This window comes from Denticeps clupeoides, chromosome 20, assembly GCF_900700375.1.
Source record: "Denticeps clupeoides chromosome 20, fDenClu1.1, whole genome shotgun sequence".
Classification (NCBI taxonomy): Eukaryota; Metazoa; Chordata; class Actinopteri; order Clupeiformes; family Denticipitidae; genus Denticeps; species Denticeps clupeoides.
Genome location: NC_041726.1, coordinates 16,362,306 through 16,385,824, shown reverse-complemented (window position 1 = coordinate 16,385,824; position 23,519 = coordinate 16,362,306). Strand labels below are relative to the sequence as shown.

Here is a 23,519-nt window from a genome sequence, read left to right as displayed (position 1 = left end):
TACTTGGTCCTAAAACTGGCAGAAGGAATCTATCCAAACTCTCAGTCATGTTGATGGGACTTGTCACCTTGTCACCACCCCCCCCCCATCAACAAAGGATTCTGTTTTTCTGTACATTTTTTTTCTGAATGATTTCTACTTACTTGTAATGCAAATTGGTTAACCCTGTTCTAATTTTACCTTTAATTACCTCAAAGGAGCAGCCAAAGAAACAAGAACATGTTGCAGTAAGATGTTGAGTGTATTATTAAATCAAAGAACACCATTGATGGGAATAATCTGCTTTATTTTTGGTTTAGTTTTCAGGCAGTAGAGATGTTCAGCACCAGAACAATTCAAATCTACAATATTAATGGTGCCTTTTAGAGGGGACTTTAAAAAGCATGATCAGTTTTGTCACATTTCCGTTTTGAATAATTGACTGAGCAACACATATTTGGGATCAGTAAGAAAGATAGGGCTTTTGTAATGACTTTTGGAACATGTAGAACAAGTGTGATTGTATCTGACAGATGCAGTTATATACGCAGTGACATAAGTGATGGTGAGTCTGGCAGGTCTTCCGTCATGCCCTCTTCACACCCTCTTCATACCGCGAGCCATGAGGCAGGCAAACACCGTCATCACCATCTTTGGCTTCACCTCCACCAAGTCCTCCGGCAGGGCATACACGCGCGTGCCAATCTTCCTCGCCATGGAGATGGCATATCTGTCAATCACAGCAAACAGTAATGTTGTGTTTGAATGTGGGTTTGTTGGTGTGTATGGAGGCAGAAATGTTGAGGGCTGTGGTAAAGTGTGTGTCTTTACTTGGCATTGTTTAGTTTCTCCTCATCTGTCAGGTCTTCTGTCTTTACAAGATCATAACGTATAGATCCATGCTGGATGGAGTCAATCAGGTCCAGAACTGGCAGACTGCTACTGATGGAACCATCCTAATGGGTCAGAAAATCACAGATTTATGATTTATTTAATATTCATTCATTTATTAAATGAAGAACTTGTTATTGCCTCAAACATGTTCAGATAAACGTTTATGTGACAGAGCTTCAAGACAACAGTGGACAAGCTGTAAATTATCAACTAAGTAGAATAATTTAACACTTGAATTACATGAATTAAAATGATTTGTTAATCACTATTTAAAATATAATGAATATAATAATATATCAATAGATGAATAATGGTAGAACACAAATATTTTAGATGAATAAAACAAAATAGAAATGAAATTTGGGCTGATTGCATATACATTTGCATATGTGTAGTCAATGTGTAATTCACCTACATTTACTATGTGCGGGTTTAAATTAATATTGTTTTCAATATTCTGAGTTTCCTGCTCCTGTTTCTTCTTTTGAACTTGGTTACGATTCACTAGTGTTAATTGCAAATACTTGGAATTTGGTATAATGAGGGTTATAATTTTAATACATATATAAAATATCAAAAATATCAAATGAAATGATGTGACTAACCTCCTCAGTACAGTCACAGTGAGATGGTTAGGGAAGCCTGCCTCCCTACCATTTCCCTTTTACATCACTTTCAGTTTCCCCTGCGCTTCCCCTAGGAGGCGACACAACTTGTTGCGTCGGCCTGCTTCGGTGTTTGTTTTTCTCTGTTTTCCTGTTTTGTTTGTCATTATTTGTTGTAATCCATTTCGTATGTCTTTCTTCTTTATTTATATATTTATTTCTTAATAAAATACTTAAATTTCTCAGTTTCGTCTTCATTTTTGTCCTTTATTTTGTTATGGGCCGGAGCCCCTAGACCGGTTTGTAACAAAATTTGGAGCTTGTCCAGGATTTGTTCTGTTTTTCTCTCAGGGACAATTTTTGTTTCTCTCCGGGACATCTGTTTTTTTGGGGGGAAGACTCGCGTTCGTTGGGAACTCTGGGGTCACAGTTTGTCTTCTGACTGACCACGAACCTGTCGCGTTGCACCAAAGAGAATTAACGTGTGAAGATAAAAAGTTGAAGGACTCTGTTTAAAGCCGTAGAACGGGCTTTATTGGGCATTAATGTACACTTGGCTTTTGTCCTGCTGATTTGATCTTTGGCCACACACAACCAGGGGCCATTGAAACTTATGTGAGTTCATTTCGTGAGCGTTTGCATTGAGCATGTGAGTGTGCACACGAAGCTTTAGCAAAATCTCAGTTAAAGATGAAGGGCCGTTCTGACCGTGAGGCCTTGTGAAAAAGTGCTTGTGCTCTTGCCTGTTGTAGGATCTGCTTTACAGGCAAGGTTTCTGGCCCATACGAAGTTGTGTCTAAACTGAGTGAAACAGATTATGTAATTCGTACGCCTGATAGACGAAGTAAAACATTCCTTTGACTTGTGCCCGTCTCCAGAATTCTGAAATCATGTCTGATCTGGACTTGTTTCTGGCACATCTATCTGCTTGTGAGATAAAAAAATTGAGAGGCCCCTTTCCTTCTTTGTTTTCAGATGTGCCATCTTGTTGTAATGTCCTGTGCCATGACATTGACGTAGGTGACCATGCTCCCATAAAGCAGCATGCATACCACCTCAATCCCACAAAGAGGGCTGCGATGGCAGCTGAGGTGGCCTATCTTGCTGATCATGGATTAGCAGTGCCCAATTCTAGTCCCTGGAGTTCTCCATGCATTCTGGTTCCTAAACCAGATGGCACTCATCAGTTCTGCACTGACTATCGTAAAGTGAATGCAGTCACACGACCTGACTCGTTTCCACTGCCTCGTATGGAGGAGGGCGTCGACTGTGTGGGCTCAGCTAGCTTTGTCAGTAAGCTGGATTTATTGAAAGGCTACTGGCAGGTGACACTAACACCTAGAACTGCTGAGGTCTCAGCATTCGTCGAATAGTTTATGCAGTATTCTGTAATGGCATTCGGGTTGCGGAATGCAGCAGCAACCTTTCAGCGTCTTATGACTACAGTGTTTGCAGGAGTGCAACATTGTGAGGCGTACCTCAATGATGTAGTCATTCATTCGTCTACCTGATCTGAACATGTGCAGTCACTCCACACTGTGTTTGACCAGTTGTGTAAGGCTTCGCTCAACCTAAACTTGCCGAAGTGTGAGTTTGCTAAAGCAACTGTGACTTACTTAGGTAAACAAGTTGGTCAGGGACAAGTTCGTCCCCTTGCAGCTAAAGTAGTAGCCATCTCTGACTTTCCCGTACCAACCACTCAGCGAGAGCTGCGTAGGGTCCTTCGGATGATTGGGTACTACCGTAGTTTTTGTAAAAACGTCTCTGATGTTGTGTTGCCACTGACTAATCTGCTCCGTAAAAACACTGCCTTTGTTTGGTCCGCAGATCGCCAGAAGGAATTTGAACATGCCAAAGCGTTGCTTTGTAGTTCTCATTTACATTTACAGCATTTATCAGACGCCCTTATCCAGAGCGACTTACAATCAGTATTACAGGGACAGTCTCCCTGGAGCAATTTAGGGTTAAGTGTCTTGCTCAGGGAAACAGTGGTGGTTAGTGGGATTCGAACCCGGGTCTTCTGGTTCATATGCGAGTGTGTTACCCACTAGGCTACTACCACCCTTTCTCCAGTTCTTGCTGCTCCAATCTTTAACCTTCCATTCCTACTGGAGGTAGATGCAAGTGCTACTGGAGCAGGTGCTGTACTCTTACATGTAGATGCAAATGGATTTGATGACCCCGTTTGTTATTTTTCTAAGAAGATCTTGAAGCATCAACTCAATTACAGTACCATTGAGAAGGAAGCCTTGGCGTTGTTGCTGTCATTTTAACATTTCAAAGTTTATGTGGGATCAACTTCCATTCCTATTAAAGTGTTCCTGATCATAATCCTCTTTTCTTCACCAGGATGAAAAATGTCAATCAGCGTCTTATGCGCTGGTCCTTATATTTACAAGGGTTTAATTTGGAGATCAGGTACAAAAGGGGCTCTGATAATGTTTTGGGGGACGCCTTGTCACGCTCCTACCAATAAATGTTTTTTTTTAGTGGTGGGGGTGTTACGTCCTGGTATTTTGGTGTGTTTCTTTTCTGTGTTGTGTGTTGTGTTTGCAGGTGCCTGGTGATAACAAATTCCACCCACCTGTTCCTGCTGTGGGACAGGTTTTTCTCTGTTTTCCTGTATTGTTTGTCATTATTCGTTGTAATTCGTTTTGTATGTATTTCTTACTTATTTTTGTATATTTATTTGTTAATAAAATACTTGTTAAATTTCTCAGTTTCGTCTTAGTAGGTTTTTGTTTTTGTCCTTTCTTTTGTTTTGGGCCGGAGCCCCTAGACCGGCTCGTAACACACCCTACAGCTTACCTTGAATCCAGATATTGTGGGTTTTCCAGCTTCTGAGAGTGTGTTGTTCACCCAGGTGACAATGGTGTCATCATTGACCTTCTGTCCATCACCCAACTCTTCGAGGATGTTCAGTGTGTACCTAAAAGAAAAGTTTTGACGTTGCAGTTGTCTGCACTGGTTTTATATATTGTGAGTTAACAAAATGAGATTTGCTAGAATTGATGCTGTTCGCTTGTGGGATTGGCATATTTACTCAGGTGCAGTTGAACACAAATGAGTCCAATATTGCCTAAAGTTTTTGACAATTATATATAATAAGCAGACATTTGCATAGTAGGGTACACACCTTCTCATGAGCTGCCACAGCAGTGCCAGTGTCAGTGTGCGGTTGCCCTCATTTAGGTCCTGCCCTGCGATTCCCACCAGAGAAAACTTGGCCTCCTTCTTACCCAGTTCCACCGCGTAATTACAGTTCTCAAGCTGTCACACACAAACACAGAAACTGAGCCCCTTGGTACATCAGCAGGCCCTGAATGACTGACATATGAAAGGTCACTTGTGCCCAATCTGTCACAACTCTGTGCCACACACTTAAAATGTCTTAATCACACTTAAAATAGGCTTAATCTACGAGCACAAAACTGACCAAAAATCTGGAGTCCATCCAGTGTAAAGCATTATTATACTGTTCGTAATGTACGTACTTTCAGCCAATATGGCATTTATCAGACGTCCTTATCCACAGCACCTGAAAATCGGTATTTACAGGGACACTTGTTTGATGGAGTGGCGTTACTGTGCCGCAGTCTGAGTAACATTGGGTGCTGCTGCATATTAGCCTACAAATTATTTTTCCACCTAAGAATACAATGTGTGGTGGGAGTGCGTGACAAAAGACTAAAAATAGTGACTGTCACGTTCAATGCATGACACTTGAGAGCCCTGCTACAAACTCCTAGTACTAAAAAGTACCAGTATGCATGTAAGCTCACTTTCTTCATATTGCTGCCCAGTTTGGTGTAGGGAGGCTTGTTGACTTTGTCCCAGTCCACTGGAACCTTAATCTTCTCATACAGCTGGAAGATGACCAGAGCATCGGACAAGTCTCTGTGACACAGTGACAAAGGGACAGTTGTTAATTTCTGACACCCAGTTGACAAAATATATATTTTATAGAGCAAAGGGAGAAGAGCTTAGCAATGATTTATTGCTACAACACAATCCACACGTAATGACTCACAAGTAGAGGTGATTGACCCGTGGATTAACCCCCAGCGAGTTCATCCAGTTCCTGAACGTGCGCTCCTCTCGTGTCTCCCCTGAATCACACACGCACATGTGGGTTAGTCTGTCATCTTTGCCTCATTTAAACTGAGCACAGGGACTCAGTACTGGGGGGGTGTTTCTTTTGACTGACCCTCAATGGAGCTCCAGTCAATGTCCTGGTTTTCTGGTTTCTTCAGGGCGGGGTACTTATTAAACAAGTTGGCCACAAAGGCCAAGTTCAGTTTGGGGTTTCCGCGGACAACATCGGTTGCTGTTACGAACTGCCGGCAGCCAAGACGGTCTGCCTGTACCAGCATGCAGTCAGCTCTATGCAACTCATCTTTCTCCTGAGTGGGAGATGTTCATTGCAGACGTCACACACACATATGGTACCTTAATTATATAGAATTCTATTGAGTAATCATGTTCGCTGGTATGGTATATAATCTTTATAAATTTCATGTGTGTGTGAACACACCCGTAGTCCAAACATGTCTATGGCAATAGGGGGAATTCCCTCTTCATCTCCTTTTGGGGCAACCTGGTTCAGGATATTATAGTATGCTTTGGAGTCCTGCAGAAAATGAAAAACAGATTGTGTATTTTTGTGTGTGCATTTATTTTAAATGTATTTTAAAGACATAGTTCCTTCACTGTGAAGAGGCCTTGTGATTTACACTCGATACAAATCTGTGTGTGTGTTTGTGTGTACCTTGATATCAGAGCTGAAGTTGTTGATCTTGGGACAACCAGCCTGTTCCAGTTGGTAGTTGGCCCAGCGCAGCAGCAGCTCCTCAGGAGAGAGCTTCATCAAGTCCTCCAGAGATTCACCTTCCCTGAGCAGAGCCACCAAAGCTACACACACACGCACACACACTCTTATGTGAATATTCAGACACATACTCACATATACAATTACTTTACACTCACAAAAATACATGGACATGTACAGAACATGCAGTACTGTGCAAAAGTTATAATGCTATAAACTAAGAATGCTTTAAAAATGAAAATGTTAATGGTTTATTTCCATCAGTTAACTAAATGTAACTAAAATGCATTAGCCTAGTGGGTAACAACGTAAACCAAAAGTCACAGGTTCAAATGTCACTTATTACATTGTGTCCCTGAGCAAGACACTTATCCCAGAGTGTATCCTGGGGGACTGTCCCTGTAACTACTGATTGGAAGTTGCTCTGGATGAGGATGTCTGCAATGTACATGTAAATCAAATAAATATTTGTGTCATGATCCGGACCGGCAGGGGTTACTCCGGATCCGGAGTCCGGACCGGAGTTTCATGTTCATCCTGTGTAATGTTCCCTGATCGTGTTCACCTGGTGTCTATTTATATAATTGTATAAAACTATCCTGTTCGTGTCTGTTCGCCGTCGGGTCATTGTGCGTGTAGATGTTCCCCTGTCTCCTGAAGTTTGTATTAAACCTCTGTCGTGTCCTCAATTCTTCTAGGCATGTTTACATACAGTTTTTCAAGACGCATCTTGGAAAATAAACTACAAATCTTCTGTGGGGCCAATCATTCTGTAATTCCTGACAGTATTGAATGACAGAATAATAATATGTCTGTAATAATCATTGAAGATTGAGGACACCAATAATCCTGACAAACTCTCCACCTCAATTTGCAAGAATTCAGCACCAAACTTGCATGGAGCCTCGACCACACTCATTATTGTAGATATTGTGTACCTGCTACCATTTTTTGGCATCCAGTTCCTATGTTTCCATAGTTGAGTCACTTGGCCTTTTTTCAATGGCTTTTTGGCTTCAACTCTCCAATGAAGATCACATCTGGCCATACCAGATGGCAAATTAGCTTGATGTGCCTCAACTTTCCTGTTGACTATGTCTACAATTCTCAACATTACCTGTTGCAAGATGCACTTGAACCCCAGTTGCCATTGAAATGTTTGTCACAGCTGCCGTCCAACCTCCTGGGCAACACCACACCCAAAGTAAGACACCGCATAGAACGAGAGCAGGACGTCGCAAACTCATTCGTTGATTCTCATCGTGTCTGTTTAAGCCTTTCCCTTGACTGACCATGCCTCACATTGATTGCCTTGTTCCTGACCATTCTCTCGAATTGTCCTTGCCTTTGAACAGAAAATAATGATTTGATGTAGATGTACTTTTTTGGTACAATGAGAAGCTTGTTAATTGTTAAAAAATAAACCATTCTAATTTTTAAATGCATTGTTAGTTTAAAGCATTTTCACACCTGCCTAAAAGCTTTGCACATTACTGGATCTAAATTGATCATGATGTGCAACACATCTGTTTACTCTGGCCTTCTGTTAAAGTCCCAGACACAGTGTCAATTATTAAGTCCACTTTATCACACAGTCCCCATGTTAAGCACAGACAGTGTTAAATTCACCTCAGTTAGGCTGTCCTAGTTAGGGTACTGGGCCACTGTTGCACAAATGTACCACTATTACCACATATTTCAGTACCAGTCATACAATGCCACCGTCTGCTGCTGCTTCTGTTTGTTCTCACCGAGACACTGAATCAAGCGCACAGACTACTGGCAGACTCCAGTGAAGAGACCAGCAAATAAATCCTGGCAACTGCTAAACGAGGACTTAGCATGAAACGAACCAGAGGGTCACCACCACCAAACTACAGCTTCAGTGATTTTAAAATGGACCAGTAGCATCATAATGGACATGTAATGTACACCATGACTCTGGACTACATTGTGGACTTCTCCAACCCTACAACTGTAGGACTGGAGAACAACTTCTTCTTTTCTCTTATTAGACAAATCACCACAAACACTGACACCATTTGCAGGCTCACTCTACCCTGGAAGGGGGTCCCGGTCTGTATCACTCCTTCCCAAAGTTTTTTCCTTTCGTTTTTGTGTGAAGTTTTTCCTTGTGTGCAGAAGGGTCAAGTGTGGGAGGGGTCAACTGTAGTGTCTGTCAAAGCCCATTGAGACATACTGTATGTGATTTTGGGCTATATATGAAATAACTGTTGATGTTGGTGATGTTGCATGAATACAAACACATTAGTGTGAGTACCTTCATTCCTGCTGATCTCAATGTCTGCAAACAAGCCAATCTTGATGACCTGCCAGAGGAGGCCAAGCACTAGGTGCTGCCTTCCCTCCTTTAGGTCCTCTGCACCAATATTTACCACATGACAACCGATAGCAGATGCCGAGTTCAGAGCCAGGTTCAGATTCTCCTGCAGACACACACACCGCATGGGGCCACACTTATTACCTTATGAGTGAGTGTTTGCATTGCAGGCAGTGTGTGTGTGTGTGTTACCTGAATTGTGAATGGTGTGAGCTTCTTTTTGTTGATAGTCCGTTCATCAATGGTATCAGCAACAGACAAGTTGATCATTTTACTAAATGGTAATGAAAATGTCAACATCGTCATCACTTTTCTCAATTAAGAACATGCATTACAACGCTGGTGTGTTAATGTGTGTGTGCCTGTCTGTATCATACCACAGCACAATGCCATCTCCCATAGCAGTGAACAGGTCGTTGGTTGTGGGGTCCATGGGCAAGACATGCTGGCAGTCTGGATCCTTCTCCAGAGCTTTATTGATCCAGTTTACAAAGGCCACCTTTTCTTCCTCTGTAATGAAGTACACCCATGCACTGATCAGCTGGTGTGGGCCCAGAAAGTGTGTGTGTGTGTGTGTGTGTGTGTGTGTGTGTGTGTGTGTGTGTGTGTGTGTGTGTGTGTGTGTGTGTGTGTGTGTACCTGAGTAGGAGTGCTGTGTCCCAGCACTGGACTGTTCTGATGTTCCACCTACAGAATAGATCCCCTCCTTCTTGTTGATGGCCTTGCGGAAGGTTTTTGCTACATCTGAGCTCTTCAGGCCATGCACAACCTGCAGTTGTTTGATCATAATTTGGTTGGAATTTAGATTTTGTTATTGTCTGTTATTGGCATTTTTTTAGAATTCCTTGGCATATAAGACCCTGGTTGGTACATGGTTAGTTCTGAACAGTAATGCACCCTGAATAACAACAACAACAGAACCAAAATGTTAACCGAAAGTGAACTCTATTTAGAGAAATCTGTGGTGAGGCTTACAGTATGCCTGTGCAACTCATGCAGGTTATATACTATATACTATGTATTAAATTGAGTGTGTAGGCTTCTGTGAAATCTGTGCATGCAGATATCATACATTGACAAACTCATCAAAGGTGATCTTTCCATCTTTGTTCAAGTCCATTGTGCTGCTCAGCTCTTCCACAATCTCTCTGACCCTGTATCCTGGCAATGGAAGATTGGCGGCTTTGAAGAGGTCATTCAGTTCATCTGTGCTGATGTGGCCATTGCTGTCAACATCTGTAAAAAAATTCATTAGTTAAGTGAGAAGCCCACAGTAGGAGCAGACTACAAACGTCTGGCCTGTAGAGTATATGCACATACACATTTATTCATTTGCATGCTGTAAGATTGGACATCACAGGAGCATGCTTTTGTTTTGCCTAGCGGCTGTCGCAGGACCATGCCTTTGTTTTGCATAGTGGCCGTCTACAAGAAGATATGTGACATTCCTGTGTCAATTGTTGTGCGTGAAGATTCAACACCTCTGTTTTACATGCATTTTGTCTGACGGCAGCATGTGAAGTGTCAGCCGTCAGGACCGCCCACTCTCTTTGTCTTCCCCAGATGGGAGGCACCGGGGGCATGACATCAGAAACAACAGGTTCTGATTGGTCAGTGACAACTTCCTGTAGGCCAGTGACAACTTCTTGTAAGCCAGGCGTATAAAGGTCTGCTCACATGTGGAAAAGGGGACTGAGATTTCTTGCTCAGGGGTTTTCCATTGGAAGCCAGAAGGCTTCTGAGTCTTTTTCTCTTCTCCCATTTTTTCTCATGGCTTTTTCTCTCCCTCTCCCTCTCTCTCCCTCTTTACTCTTTCTTCTTATTTCTGTTTTCTCTGTAACATTGGTACCATTTTACATTCAATATTCACATGTAACTACAATAATTATTTACCGGTGTTAATAAATTAGAAACTGTTCATTTTTAACCTCTATTGTGCCATGCCTCTTTCTGCCAGGTAACATCAAATTGGAGTGGTTGAATATAGTGTTTTTACAATGTACTGTGAATAAACTGTATGTAAATTGGGAACACAATCGAGTGTGTGTGTGTTTGTGTGTGTGTCTTCTCCCTCACCAACTTTGCTGAATGCCTCTCTCAACTCCTCCATCTCCTCTGGTGCGATTGATCCGGCAGCCATCTTCGGATTTGGTGACAGTGTTGGCTAATGTGACCTGTAACCATGGCGATATAGCATCAGTCCGAGACATTCGGGGTTAAGTGTCTTGCTCAGGGACACAATGGTAGTAAGCAGGGTTTGAACCTGGGTCTTTTTTGTTGAGTGTATTAGATGCTAGACAACTACCAGCCTGCATACTACACAGAAAAAATGATTCGCTTCTAAAGGTTTATGACTCATGTGGACTAGAGGAACTGTCCTGAAGAAATAAATTCATATTTATTCACATTATGAGCATGAGGTGGGGTGTGAATGAAGAGGACATCAAAACTAACATGCAGGTCAACAAATCAATATATTGTAATGAGGATTACTTGACCTGTAATAAAAAATAAATTATTACAACAAGTATTATCTACTGAGGATCAAAAACTGTGTGGCTTCAAATATCAAACATGACACTTTACGGGCATTAATATCAAATACACATTTCCTTCATATTTCATAAGTGAACAAGAACACAGAAAGCCCCCATCATTACAATCTCTCTGATGGGACAGTGTTCCTCATTTTCAGTTTTTCCTTAACTGTTGAATGGTTAGGGTGTGTGTATGTGTGTGTGTGTGTGTGTTCCTCTTTACAGTTTAGCAGAAAAAACATTCAATTTAGGGATTCTTGGGCATTCAGTTTTAAATGATCAGTAAATTATTCCCAAAATATATTACTTGCCCCAATGACATTTTAAATTTCCTACAAGCTACTACATACACGGAAAACAGCCAATAGAACATACTTCCTAAAATTAGCCCTAATTCAGTTATTCAATAACATTTTGTTTGCTTATTCAATTGTATTGGTCAATTGGTATTTGCACCTTAATTATTCAATTAACTGTTATAATGTATTTTATGTCGCTCGGTTTGTCGACGACGATCACTTTACGTCAGTATATAACTTTGTTTAAATGTTACATGTAGCACCAGGATACAGAGAAACTTTGTTTGGTTTCACTATGTATGTCTAACATTAATGTAGAAAAACCAAGTGCTCATTATTATACACATATTTTCATATTATATTTTCTATTTTAGAAAATGACTCATTTGAGGAACATAAAGCAGAACTACAAGAGGACGTCTCATCTGAACGTTTCCTTTTTTAAAACATCATTTAGTCTATTTCAGCAGTTTATGCACTCTGTCAACTGTCCAATGCAATTTGTGTATGTCTACAACCCCTGGTAACATGTATTAAATGGAAGGTATTGCATAATAATCCTACATTATAACCATACTTTAAAAATTCTATTTCATTTGCCACGCTGACATGCAGGGGACCTCAGAGCCCGGGCTGGGAATCACCTATTACATTACTGTCACAAAGGAAAGTCCCAGTCTTCCAACATGGTTGCTTCTCTGTGTTTCAAATTAATGGCTGAACTTGGTGAACATGACTGACAGATTGATAGAATTCAACTGCTGTTCATTTTGTGAACTAAAGATTTGTGTTTTGCTATGTTGAAACTGCAGATGCTGTGCGGTGTAATGTGTGAAATATTCATGCTTCTCCAAAACTCTCACCTCTGCTGAAAGGATGGCGGAAACAGCTAAAATGGCCTAAACAGCAGATTCACATCTTTATTTTACTGCACCCTCGTACACACACAGCAGTGTCTGTGAATTTGAGTCCTAGATATTCAGTGTGTGTGTGTGTGTGTGTGTGTGTGTGGAAAACGTGTGTGAAGCAGAGACTCTGTGCAAGGCTGCCATTCTGTGCAGTTGCAAACTCAAACCACAGCTTCCTGTTCCTCTCCACTGCAGCCCAAACCCCTGATCTGCTACTGATCCTAACACTCCTCACTCAGAACAACGCATGACTTCAGGCAGAAAGTCGCTGAAAACACCGTCCTGGCCCCACATCACGTATGTGTGTGGACCTGTTTGAGAACGGTCAGATGGGAATGAATGGAGAGGGGTTTACCTGCGGTAGGTGTGTGGAAGGTCCAGCTCCCCCGTGCGCTCAGGACGACTCTGCAGGAGGGACTGAGCTGATCGGCTCAGAAGGCGCAGGAAGGAAGTGAGAGTTTGACATGCAGCTTCAGATAGAGGAAGCTGCTGCTTTTGTCTTTATAAGGCAAAATCTGCACTCATGTTCAATGTGCACCAGTGAGAGTGTGAACAATGAGGGTTGGAGATGGGTACATGGGTCTAGATCATTTAAATGTAGAAATATCACCGTTTTTGGTTAGCACCAACAACTATTCTCAGACAGGAAATTAATCTGTTGAAGATGTCTTCTGACTGATCCATGGTTTGATGATCAACACCAGTGAGCCCTTTTTTACTTAATTTTTACTTGATTTGTAAGAAGTGTCTTTAGTGGTTATGTGGAGCTGCAGCTGAACAAGCTGAATGTTATGGTTGTAATAAGTATGGATCTTTACTAAAATCTTGATCTTGTGCCACATCACTTCCTCCAAACCTGAGAAAATATGTCTGAACAGTTCCTGGAACAGTTCAGCCACGTGTTCCTGGAAGGGCTTGTATGCTGAAGGTCTTCAGAGCTAAATACTAAATAGCATGTTGGACATGAAGAAATGATTTAGGTGGAGATGACATCACATCAGTGCTAAAACAAGAAGAAGAAATGGGATGGAGGTTGCAACAGATGTTTAAGAGGGGAGTTGTGACTGTCGACAGGAGAGGGAAGAGGAATGGACCACGTGGTTCAACTTGTATAGAGCCTAGTAACTGCAGAAAATACCAATACCCTGATGAGTCAGATGTTAATATTCTCCTACATTGTAAAGAGGTTAAATAGGATTTTAATAGGATCTTAGACCATTTTATTTATGGGAGACCCATTTGCCATAATGACTTTGTAGTATCTTACCAGTGCTTTATTCATGAAATGTAAATGACCCTTCAGTCAGCTTTGATGCTATTTTAGGACAAATGTTAAAATTTGGGGGGTCTCAGACATTTTTGTGCTGTGTTTTGTGTGTGTTTCATTTCTGTAAATGTCAAACCTGTGTCAGTTCCTGCTAGAGTATGAGCAGGTGTGAAAAGCTCAGATGACACATACAACTATCACCCCACATACAGGCATGTTTCTGTCTGCTGAATTACAGGCTCACGGCAACACCATGAACAATTCAACATCCCTGAACGGTCAACGAGCCAAAGTAAAGGATAGATCCTCAATGTGCAGCAGAAAATAGGATTTATTTCTCATTATGTATAATTATATGAGACTGCCTCATGTTTTCGTATTGTCCCCACCACGAATGCAACCAGCATACATGCACACACATATTTCAAAAGAAAAGGCTGCAAACTTATTCAGGTAAAGATACAATGTGAAATGAGAATCTCCAGGTCCTCTCTGGACCCCTTCCTGATCTGCCCTCACACCTCCTGCGGGTGAGGCTGGACTTTCACTTTTCCCCGTGGAAGCCTGCGATGCCTGGTTTCAGGTTGACTTTCACTGTGGAAACGTGCCTTTTGTCCTTCAGGTTTCATCACCGTTACAGTTTCCAATGTAGCTGGTCTATAAAACAGTCCTGTTAATCAATCAGATGGGTTTTTTGCTGAAGACAGTGACGTCCTCTCAGTCAATCCTGATTCAATCAACCCTGTTCTGCTCCTGACCTCAAAACTAGTCACGCATACACTACTCACAATATGTTAGGGATATTGTGAGTAACTGGTTAAAAGGTTAAAAGCAGAGGACACATTTTATTGTGAATAACAGTAATAAAACATAGTAGCTGTAGTTAGTTACTAAGCACTGGTCTCCCTGTCAGTTCGGCTCTCCTCCTAAGGCCACTTCTTTTCTCTTTTCCATTAAACACATTTGCAAATATTTAATAAAAAAAAAATTTGTTCATCTTAATAGAATTCATTTGTATAAAATATTTCCACACATTAACTAACCACTAGCAGAGGTCAGTTTTATAGTCAGGCTGTCAGTGTAAAGCGGTGCCTTTTCTCCAGTAATAATTCTATGAACATGGCCCCAGAAGGCTTGTTGTTCTGGGTTGTGGTACCTGGCCATTACAAAACCTGCTCGAAATGTAGCGCAACAGACCTATTAAAGAGAAAAATGTTAATTTAATGGAATATTAGGAATTCATGAACGTTTACGCTTTACATGAACGTATTACATCTCTCAACAAAACAGACCCAATCCATGCCACACCTGTTATAAATCTTTATTCAGACACAGTGAGTCAGGAAGGGTCGGGATGGACCGTACACATCTTCAGCAGCACTTGGGCTGTTAGGCATTCAAGTACTTGGCGTGGTGCTTGATGTGCTCATTGATGAAGGAGAAGATGAAGTAGTAACTGTGGTCATAACCCTGGAAACAAAAGAATGCATTATGCGGTTTTTCAATTATATTATATTGTACTGCATTGTGTATTATATTGTACTGCACATTATTCATCTATACACACTTACAGATCTATATACATTCATACATGTATTGATATTCAGTATATAGTATTAACATTGTACAACTTGTACAAATAACACTTACACATCCTTACACATTGTGGGGTTTTTTTTTTTGTTGTTTTTCTTCTACTCTGTACTTGAGAGACACCATCAACCGGAATCAAATTCCTTGTATTTGATTGCACATACTTGGCCAATAAACATGATTCTGATTTATTGAATCAGTTTGTTGCCAGTTGTGTGAAACAAAGTAACCATACTTCACCATAGTAGTGTACACCGCAAATATCATAAGATGGCATTAAAATGAAATAAATAATAATGCTTTATTCCAGTGTAGTACAGACCTGCTGGAGCCTGAAGACTACAGGGATCTTCTTCTCAGAACAGGCGGCAATCAGGTTATCCGGCAGCAGTTGGCTGGCTGACAGGAACTGGTCATCGCGGCCCTGATCAATCAGAATGTCCAGTTCGGGGCCGGAGTACGATGCCGCCAACACCGTAGCATCATAGGCCTGAGAACACAAAAGACTTTTTGACTTCCACTTCCTACACAACTGGATGGTGGCCTAGTGGGCAACAAAACAGCCCTGAGCAAGTCCCCAGGGGGACTGTCCCTGTAACTACTGATCATAAGGCATGTCTGATAAATGTTGTAAATGTATTTAGTAATGTGCAAGTGTAATAAGTCAGAGACCAGAAAAAAAAAAATTTTTTTTGCAGACCAGTTAAATTATCCCAACATTTAAAGGCTGATGATTAAGCTTCAGCACTAAACACGCATAAATATGTATTTTTAACATCAAACCTGTACATTGATTACACAGGCAGAAAGGTGTAAAATTATACCTCCCAGGTAGACTTGTCCTCTCCCAGGTAGCCAGAAAAAGCCTTCTGTCCCCAGGCACACTGCATCGGGTTACAGATGGGAGCAAACGCAGAGACAGACTAAAAAAATAAAACACACCATTTACTTCTCCTGTTCAACACCCCCCATCTGCATATTTCACACTGACACACAAGTGTTGATGACGAGGCATGACAATTATTACAGTTTAGCAGATTAAAGTTGATTTTCTATTTACACAATCATAATATAACACCAAACATATACATTTGCACTGAAAGAAAAATGGTCATGATGGTCATGAAAAATTTAATACTTCCACATTTCGCACAATGATGATACAACCACAAGAGGTCTGAGAAGGACCGCAAGTTAAACCTGCCTTGTACTTCCCAGGATTCTTTAGGGCACAGATGAGTGCCCCATGGCCGCCCATGGAGTGTCCCGAAACAGACATGCGCTCTGGATCCGTGGGGAAGTTGGAATTTACCAGTCGCGGGAGCTGGAAGACAGGGACACGTGTGACGCCAGAGTGTGTGTGCGGATTAGAAAATTAATACCGCCCCCATCAAACACACCTCTTCTGTGATGTAGGAGTACATGCGGTAGTTGGTCTTCCAAGGGTCCTGAGTGGCGTTGACATAGAAACCAGCTCCTGTACCAAAATCCCAACTCTCCTCCTCCCCCTCGACGTTACAGCCGCCTGAGAACAGAGTGTAGTAGCCTGGTGGGTAACAAACTCGCCTATGAACAAGAAGACCCAGGTTCAAACCCCACTTATTACCATTGTGTCCCTGAGCAAGACACTTAGCCCTGAGTGTCTGCAGGGGGACTGTCCCTGTAACTACTGACTAAGTCGCTCTGGATAAAGGTGTCTGAACAACACAGACGCTCAAGTGGGTGTGTGTGTGTGTGTGTGTGTGTGTGTAACGTACGTGGGCTGGTATCCGGGGCAACAATGATTAGTCCATGTTCGGAGGCGGCCTGCTGACTTCCAGCTTTCGTAATGAAGTTCTGCTCTGTACAAGTCAGACCTTCACACAAAACACACACACAGACACAGAGAAACCATCTTTATTACAAAACAGACATATTACAAAAAAAAAAAAAAAAAAAAAGCAAACCACACAATGTGAAAGCAGGTAAGACAACCAGAGACCCCTCACAATACAGGAAAGCAGCCATTTACCCCACCAAAAACTGACACATGCCGCCACTAACCCCTGCCTAGCTGCCTGACATCCCCACACTAGGATCATGATTGACCAAATGTCTATTTGTCCCCTGGATAATAAGAGAGAGAGAGAGAAGGAGAGAGATGGAGGAGATTGAGAGAGAGAGAAGGAGAGAGATGGAGGAGATTGAGAGAGAGAGAAGGAGAGAGATGGAGGAGATTGAGAGAGAGAGAAGGAGATTGAGAGATGGAGGAGATTGAGAGAGAGATGGAGGAGATTGAGAGATGGAGGAGATTGAGAGATGGAGGAGATTGAGAGAGAGAGAAGGAGATTGAGAGATGGAGGAGATTGAGAGAGAGAGAAGGAGATTGAGAGAGAGAGAAGGAGATTGAGAGAGAGAGAAGGAGATTGAGAGAGAGAGAAGGAGATTGAGAGAGAGAGAAGGAGATTGAGAGAGAGAGAAGGAGATTGAGAGAGAGATGGAGGAGAGAGATGGAGGAGATTGAGAGAGAGAGAAGGAGAGAGATGGAGGAGATTGAGAGAGAGAGAAGGAGAGAGATGGAGGAGATTGAGAGAGAGAGAAGGAGAGAGATGGAGGAGATTGAGAGAGAGAGAAGGAGAGAGATGGAGGAGATTGAGAGAGAGAGAGAAGGAGAGAGATGGAGGAGATTGAGAGAGAGAGAAGGAGAGAGATGGAGGAGATTGAGAGAGAGAGAAGGAGAGAGATGGAGGAGATTGAGAGAGAGAGAAGGAGAGAGATGGAGGAGATTGAGAGAGAGAAGGAGAGAGAGCAAGAGAGAGAGATGGAGGAGATTGAGAGAGAGGAGAGAGAGCAAGAGAGAGAGAGATGGAGGAGATTGAGAGAGAGAGATGGAGGAGATTGAGAGAGAGGAGAGAGAGCAAGAGAGAGAGCGAGAGAGAAGGAGAGAGCAAGAGAGAGAGAGAGATGGGGGAGATTGAGAGAGAGAAGGAGAGAGATGGAGGAGATTGAGAGAGAGATGGAGGAGATTGAGAGAGAGAGATGGAGGAGATTGAGAGAGAGAGATGGAGGAGATTGAGAGAGAGAGCAGGAGAGAGAGCGAGAGAGAGCAAGAGAGAGTGAAATGGGGGAGATTGAGAGAAGGAGAGATAGCAAGAGAGAGAGAGAGAGAGAGAGAGACTACCTGAAAGCCAGTACAACACGGGGCACTTGGAGGTCTCGGCTTTGGGGGGCAGAAAGATGGCAAACTTCATTTTACACTTCAGCTCCGAACTGGAAAAAAACACGCAACGTATTTGCGTCGTTTTCATCAGTAGGTAAGAGCGCAGCGGGGGAAGCAGCCCACCTGTCATGTTCAAACACCTTCTGGTAGCCGCCGCTGCATTTATTGGAGGAGACCTGGGACAGAGCCATGGTGCTGGGAGGAAATTAAAACCACAGAAAATACATTAATCACCACAACACAACACATTTCCACACTTACAAAGACTTCCCAACTCTCACCAACGCGCCTGAAGAACACGCGCGCGCACGTCGACGTCGGGTCAGCGTGTGACGTCACGTCCGGTATACGTCGCTTCTCGGGCGATATGCACACTCTGGAAAATAATGGCGTTTAAAAGACGTCGTTTGTTGATAAAAGGCAGTTTTGTTTGTTTAAATCTTCTGGTTGGTTTTGAATATTTCGGAATTGTGCAGTTATTACACCGTTGACGTCAAACGTTTTAATACTGAAAATCTGACACTAGATGTCAGTGTTGTATCACAGAAATTATCCAGACGTTTCCTTAAGATTTAATAAACAATCATTTAAAAAAACAACAATAATATTTTGTCCTCAAAACTAACCTGGCAATACCTTCTTGACGCAACACTGGCTTGCAACCAGCACCAAAATACACTGTCCCCAGTGGCTGGGTTAAAAAAGAAAATAATAATGTCATAACTGTACATAAAAAGTGTTGTTTTTAATAAAAACCAGCCAGTATGCTTGTTGGGATACTATTAGTAACCTGGGCCTGATGGGGTCCTGAAAGACAAGTGTATGACAGGCAGTGTTGTAGTTTATTAGAGGCTACATTTAAGCACAGTCACAATAGCCACCTTCTCTTTGTAGCCATATAATTGAACTGAGTGACTGTGCTGTTCTGATTGCACTTTTAATGAAAGCAGAGCACATTAGAAATGCTGGGATAAGTCTTGTTAACGACCAGGTGTGTGTGTGTGTGCGTGTGTGTGTGTGTGTGTGTGGTCGGAGAAATCAACTGCAGATACTGTGGTCTCATGAGGATGGCCTTCATTTGGCTGCATGCTGGGTGAGTGGAGGGTGGGAGCAGGTGCTGTGCGGCTCGGTTGAATCCCACATCCCACTTGGGATCAATCCAGAGACTCCAATGGTATAACCTGGAAAGAGTGGTAGAGACAATTAAATGAGCTGGCAAATATGCATCAAAATACCCACAAAGTAAACTGAGACTGGATAAGCAGCCGGTTTAGCCAACACCAATCCAAACCTAGCCATATTCTCTGTTCAGAGAGCCATTGAAACATTACGAATTCCGTTCAGTCACCTGGGAGGCTACTCGAACTGTGGCCATATGGAGCTGTAACAGCAGGAGCTCTTCTGGGAAGAGGCTTTCCACGAGGTTTAGGAGAGTGTTTCTTTTTTACAGCTCTTCCCGAAGTCTCTGCTCTAATTCATGGGAAAGCAGTTTTATCTCAGCATGCGTGGCTGAGATGCTGTTCCCAACTGATTCCCCTTTAACAACTGTGTAAAAAACAAGCACTGTATCCAAACTCAATGGATGTTACATGGACATAAAGAGGCATGGCACAATAGAGGTTACAAGAATGAACAGTTTCTAGTTTATTAACATGGGTAGATTACTATTACTACTAAAAACCCCAAATAAAAGAAAAAAGAAAGGAATAGAGGAAGAGAGAGAAAGCCAGTAACCAGGCATCTGAAAGGAGAAAACAGGGGGAGACCTTCCGAACCCCAGGCGCGGGGGCCAGTCGTGGATAGTCATAACAGATAGTCAGTCAATAGGATGCAAAAGACAAAAGACAGCCAATAGGATTTGAGCTTTTTGCTCTAGTAGTAGTATAGAGCAAGGACCATTTCCCATTGAGACTATCAAATGTGTGCTATAAAAGTAATAACTTTTATTTTTGATTTATTACTTTAGGTTTTATTTGCAAATATTGTAAATGTAACATTAGCTCAGTTGCATTTAATGTAAAATCCTACTCCAACTTAATAATCATTCATAAGTAAATATTTTGATAATATATATATTTTTTTCAATTGTTTGTCAAAGTGTGTTTAATTATTATTTCCCAGAACAATTGTTACATTTCAAATTCACAGAACCAACATATTACAGTATTATGACTCAGCTGTTTAAACTCAATTTAAACTGCATAATGAAATGTTAAGTATAAAAGCAACCTTTAATAAAAATATTTTATTCACATTTATAGCATTTATCAGATGCCCTTATCCAGAGCGACTTACAATCAGTAGTTACAGGGACAGTCCCCCCCTGGAGACAGGGTTAAGTGTCTTGCTCATGGACACAATGGTAGTAAGTGGGGTTTAAACCTGGGTCTATGGTTCATAGGCGAGTGTGTTACCTGAAAATATGATGAATTTACATGGAATTACACTAATAAAACTCAAGCTGAAGTAGCAGGTAATGTGCTACTTTTGTTCTCTCTTCTGGGAGACTTTTGGGTGGTAGTAGCCTAGTGGGTAACACACTCGCCTATGAACCAGAAGACCCAGGTTCAAATCCCATTTACTACCATTGTGTCCCTGAGCAAGACACTTAGCCCTAAGTTGCTCCTGGGGGACTGTCCCTGTAAATACTGATTGTAAGTCAATAAGAGTGTCTGATAAATGCTGTATATGTAAAATTAAACAGAGAATACCTTAACTTTTGAAACCGCTCCCAGATCATCTTTGCGCAAACCCTCTACATCGTACAAAGAGTAGACTTTTGCAGGACAGTAAATATACTTTTCCTGCAACACCAGCAAAACCAGTATGTATATGGAGGCTGTAAGGGCCCTGCTTCAGTAGCAGAATTTACATAGATGTCCAGTGGGATACTTTTGACCTTTCTATTTCCTGTTGGAAGAAAGGAGTAGCAGCAAAGTCCTAGAAGCTCATCCTGGGATCAGTGAGACCCTTGGATGCGTAGGTCTGGAACACCTTTTGTCAGGATTGACTGCACCTGGTTTATTTGTGTTTATTTATTATTATAATAAAAACCCCTTTCCCAGCATGTCCCGCCTCTGCGCTTCTCTCCCCCGTCAGCTCGCGGTCGTGACACCTTTTGAGAGCAGCAGAAGTATTTAACCTCCGCTGACTGATAAAAAAATTAATGTTGGATCCATCACCAAAGAAGCGGGATTTTGGCTGAAAGACAATTCCTTGTGGTCTTTTTTTTGTCGTTGCTGTTGTAATGCCTGCAGCTTCTCCAGAATTTCCTTTGCCATCCTTTCTACATCATCTTTTGTCAGAGTAGATTCTGACACTGGGGGACTTCTAGTGGGAGGGTTAAATTCTGTTGGTGGCAGGGTAATGACTGTAACCTTGACCGTCTCACTTCCTGTAGGAAGGTCATGCCACAGGTCCTGATTCTCCTGGGGCATCTCCTCACTTGTGTTCAGTGAAAAGCTGGTGTTCTTCTTCTTAGTCAGGTGCTTAATATGCTGTAACGTTGAGGAATTGTGTATGGTTCCCAGAATGCATGACGTGCCCGGCTTTAGTTAGGGGCGCTAGTTGGAGAGTTACCCACCGTCTTGACGAAGACATGTTGCTGTAATGGGATGGGGGGAATGTGTGTAATATGTTGTGAGTTGTTAGATGACTTATGCCTGATAAATGCATCTACTGTTGAAATATAGATGGCTTTGTTCCAATTGAGTGAGCTCTCTACTCCTTCTGACACCCAGCGCTATAATACCTTGAAGGGCCTACCTCTGTTGTGACAAATAAAATTTGAATTTGAATTTAATGTGTAGTGATTTTCACATGTGATACACAGCAGCACAGCACCCGGTACACACAGTGAAATTTGTCCTCTGCATTTAATCCATCACCCTGAGTGTGCAGTGGGCAGCCATGACAGGCACCCAGGGAGCAGTGTGTGGGGACAGATCGGGATTCGAACCAGCCACCTTCTGGTTACGGAGCCGCTTCCTTAACCGCTAGGCCACCACTACCCCCTTTGATCAGAGCAGATTTGATACCTCCTTTGATACATCCATAATGGACTGTTAGTCCTGACAAAGGTAAATTCTTTGTACTGCAGACAGTATGTGTCTGCTGACCAGAAAAAAAGTGAAACCATTGAAAATGAATAGGAAACCTGCATTTAGCTTTCCGATTATGGCACCTCAGGCCATTTGCTAGGGGGAGGCTGCAGTTTGATAGATACAAGTGGGGGTTCTTCAACAAAGACAACAGTATAAAATGCCATTGGCCTAGAAATTGCCATCTTTCAACTGGCTGTGGAATATTCTGTAGTGAGGAAGTGCCAATATTGTCCTACCACAGAATCAGTCTGGAACTCACTATTCTTTCACCAATGTGTAGAGAAGCAGTCTGCATGCCCATTTTATACACCTGCCCCGACTGGCAGTGGGGATGGGGTTGCACTCTTGCCATGGCATGCTGCTGGAAGGTTGTTATGGTGACAGTTCTAATGATTTTTGATGTTTGCAGGTGTCTACGTGCTTAATGAGGACCCTTCTGTTTAAGGTGGAACGACATCATTAAGGTTATGATAGTAATTATGGCATACATGAATAATTTAGTGCTGTCATAAAGAGCACAGGTTTATATTAAACATGAAAGGTGGCATTAAGGACAAGCACACACACACACAGACACACACACAGTTTTCTCATAGAGTGACTGTGACAGCTGGCATTTCACGCTTTCAGTTGAAAGAGCTCACCACACACACTTCTTCTACATCTGTATAGTGTGGCAGCTCACACACACACACACACACACACACACATATCCAAATGGCAGATAACTGCTTATTAGGTCTTCTCCAATGATTGCTTGCATCTTAAAAATTCCAGTTGTATTGGGACAGACACTTCATCACTGGGCCTTAATGGCTTTGTAATTAAAGCCATTTTACCGCTCTTTAAGTAGCGATCTACAAAAAATCCTAATCACAGCATAGCCACTAGGGTCCTATGATGCATCCTTCACTTCTACAATTTACAGAACATCTGTAACGCTGCCACATTAGCCGTGACATAGCT

General features: G+C 42.1%; 2 protein-coding genes across 2 annotated transcripts; both read right to left on the bottom strand.

Annotated features, from left to right (window-relative positions):
* Window positions 1-265: 265 nt before the first annotated feature.
* Window positions 266-12,830, bottom strand: lcp1 (lymphocyte cytosolic protein 1 (L-plastin)). Its single transcript, XM_028963952.1, has 16 exons — window positions 12,747-12,830; window positions 10,724-10,821; window positions 9,720-9,883; window positions 9,287-9,416; window positions 9,025-9,157; window positions 8,840-8,921; window positions 8,588-8,753; window positions 6,247-6,389; window positions 6,013-6,108; window positions 5,686-5,881; window positions 5,509-5,587; window positions 5,261-5,375; window positions 4,615-4,748; window positions 4,287-4,407; window positions 811-935; window positions 266-709 (listed from the first exon to the last, which is right to left on the bottom strand). The coding sequence occupies exons 2-16, from the start codon at window positions 10,785-10,787 to the stop codon at window positions 577-579; spliced, it is 1,881 nt and encodes a 626-aa protein (XP_028819785.1). The 5' UTR covers window positions 10,788-10,821; window positions 12,747-12,830; the 3' UTR covers window positions 266-576.
* A 2,135-nt stretch (window positions 12,831-14,965) lies between these two features.
* esd (esterase D/formylglutathione hydrolase) lies at window positions 14,966-18,782 on the bottom strand. The gene is made up of 9 exons (XM_028963978.1): window positions 18,732-18,782; window positions 18,574-18,645; window positions 18,412-18,500; window positions 17,009-17,107; window positions 16,652-16,776; window positions 16,456-16,575; window positions 16,076-16,174; window positions 15,574-15,741; window positions 14,966-15,128 (listed from the first exon to the last, which is right to left on the bottom strand). The coding sequence occupies exons 2-9, from the start codon at window positions 18,639-18,641 to the stop codon at window positions 15,048-15,050; spliced, it is 849 nt and encodes a 282-aa protein (XP_028819811.1). The 5' UTR covers window positions 18,642-18,645; window positions 18,732-18,782; the 3' UTR covers window positions 14,966-15,047.
* Window positions 18,783-23,519: the final 4,737 nt, after the last annotated feature.

What these genes read in the sequence shown, in the direction of transcription:
- lcp1 (XM_028963952.1), bottom strand. Translation starts at nt 10,787, where the DNA reads ATGGCTGCCGGATCAATCGCACCAGAGGAGATGGAGGAGTTGAGAGAG. An exon ending in CCTTTGATGAGTTTGTCAAT is followed by an intron (nt 9,417 to 9,719) that starts GTATGATATCTG and finishes AAACAACTGCAG; the next exon opens with GTTGTGCATGGCCTGAAGAG. An exon ending in GACACAGCACTCCTACTCAG is followed by an intron (nt 9,158 to 9,286) that starts GTACACACACAC and finishes ACTTCATTACAG; the next exon opens with AGGAAGAAAAGGTGGCCTTT.
- esd (XM_028963978.1), bottom strand. Translation starts at nt 18,641, where the DNA reads ATGGCTCTGTCCCAGGTCTCCTCCAATAAATGCAGCGGCGGCTACCAG. An exon ending in ACTCCTACATCACAGAAGAG is followed by an intron (nt 16,576 to 16,651) that starts GTGTGTTTGATG and finishes CCTGTCTTCCAG; the next exon opens with CTCCCGCGACTGGTAAATTC. An exon ending in AGGACAAGTCTACCTGGGAG is followed by an intron (nt 15,742 to 16,075) that starts GTATAATTTTAC and finishes TTGTGTTCTCAG; the next exon opens with GCCTATGATGCTACGGTGTT.